The sequence below is a fragment of the Etheostoma spectabile genome, chromosome 22 (genome assembly GCF_008692095.1).
Source record: "Etheostoma spectabile isolate EspeVRDwgs_2016 chromosome 22, UIUC_Espe_1.0, whole genome shotgun sequence".
NCBI classification, from domain to species: domain Eukaryota; kingdom Metazoa; phylum Chordata; class Actinopteri; order Perciformes; family Percidae; genus Etheostoma; species Etheostoma spectabile.
This window is the reverse complement of record NC_045754.1, coordinates 9,114,764-9,116,462: the sequence shown is the minus strand read 5'-3', so window position 1 is coordinate 9,116,462 and position 1,699 is coordinate 9,114,764. Positions and strand designations below refer to the sequence as shown.

At 39.0% G+C, this 1,699-nt stretch overlaps 1 protein-coding gene across 1 annotated transcript in view; it reads left to right on the top strand.

Annotated features, from left to right (window-relative positions):
• Positions 1-1,699, top strand: part of nfx1 (nuclear transcription factor, X-box binding 1) — a 13,396-nt gene that overhangs the window by 3,288 nt on the left and 8,409 nt on the right. The window contains exons 5-7 of the mRNA XM_032503341.1: positions 473-578; positions 1,290-1,361; positions 1,507-1,646. Of these exons, the coding sequence (XP_032359232.1) occupies positions 473-578; positions 1,290-1,361; positions 1,507-1,646 (318 nt within the window). The remainder of the gene's footprint in view (positions 1-472; positions 579-1,289; positions 1,362-1,506; positions 1,647-1,699) is intronic.

Sequence of the window (1,699 nt, the reverse complement as noted above, 5' to 3'; positions counted from 1 at the left end):
TAGTATCCTGATCCATGAAATGACTGGCTATTAAAAATAAAAATCCGCCTGCCTCTATGGGAATTTACCGTAGGATTGTGTATACTTATGTCCCCTGCATTTAGGGTTAGGGTTGTATAACATTTATTTATGTATTTACGATACATTAATCATTCACAAAGAAAATTGGTGTCCTTAGAAGTTTGATTTTTCCAAATTATTTTAATTAAGGCATTAAGATGAATTTCCAAAGGAAGCTATATATATATATATATATATATATATATATACTTTTTTTTTTTTATTCCTCTTTTTAGTCAACTTTACATGGGTTCATGAACTCATGAGCAGCACTGTCTATTATAAACCGTAACCTATTAGTTGAGTTGCGTAATGTATAATTTGGGCTTTTCTTCCCCATTTCAAAATGCCTCTAACCCATCAAGTCTGTCACCGAGGTCATCACTGTTTTTGTTCCATACTTGATTGGCAGGTAAAGTGACAAACCCCGAGTGGCAGCGCAGTGAGATTCCCCACAGCTGTGGTGACATGTGTGGGAAGAAAAGGAGCGGTGTGGACTGCAACCACCCCTGTAACATGTGAGGCTTGAAAATCACAGGAAGGCTGTATCTTGATGGTGTCTTACTTTTGTAATCTTGGGGTATTTTCATGGAAGCAATATGTTGGCCTGCGGGGGATAGTACATACAGCAAGAATTAAATCTGTGCAGTATGCATCCAAAACTACACAATACAATTTTGATTTAAACAAACAAACAAAAAAAACTGAAAATTACATTGTAGTAGGGATTTTGCATGTATTGTTTAAGAATTGCACATGATTAATTTTAACATGACTTTGCGTAAACATACACGTCCACTTTCTTAAGCCATCCGCATGCATGTCTACACTGTATACAGCGGACGTAAACATACACGCCACACACGAGAAGAAAGCAATGGTTGAGTTTGTGACACGTGGGTTGGTTTAGGAACAGATCTGGGTTAGCTTTAGTAAAAAAAGAAACCTACGGTTGAGTTTAGTGAACGTGACACGCGGGACACGATCCCCGACTCCTGGGTGAAAGTCCTATGTAATGTAAGTCAGTGGAGGCCAAACAGCGCTGAGGAACACGCTAAAAAGCGAGTATGCGTCTTGATAACACACCAATAATGGCATACAAACTGGCATGTCATACATACACCATTTCATGAGATGTTATTTTAACATAACTTTGTATTTAAATGTTATCACTCCAAAATTCTCCAGAAGAGTTATTTGTGTTAAACAATATTTTTTTCTGTCTCCAGCTTATGTCACCCTGGACCTTGTCCACAATGTCCTGCCTTTATAACAAAATCCTGTATATGCGGGAAGACCAGGTACTGTACATTTCAGTCATGTTTGCATCTCCCTGTGTATTTTATTTACGTATCTTTGGACATTGTGTATTTATGTGTTACCCAGAGAGGATGCTTTTATCTGAGGTTTTGGTACCATAATATTAATATAACTATATCTTTGCAGTCAGCCAATGCGCTGTGGCCAGGGTATAGTGCTCCAGTGTGACAAGGTGTGTGGTGCCTTACTCAACTGTGCTAAACACACCTGCACCCAGGTGTGCCACAGTGGGGCATGTCAACCCTGCCAGCTGCAAGTTCAGCAGGGTGAGTCTACCTTTGCCAGCTCCATACAATGTTTGGACAGATTAAAAAAAAAA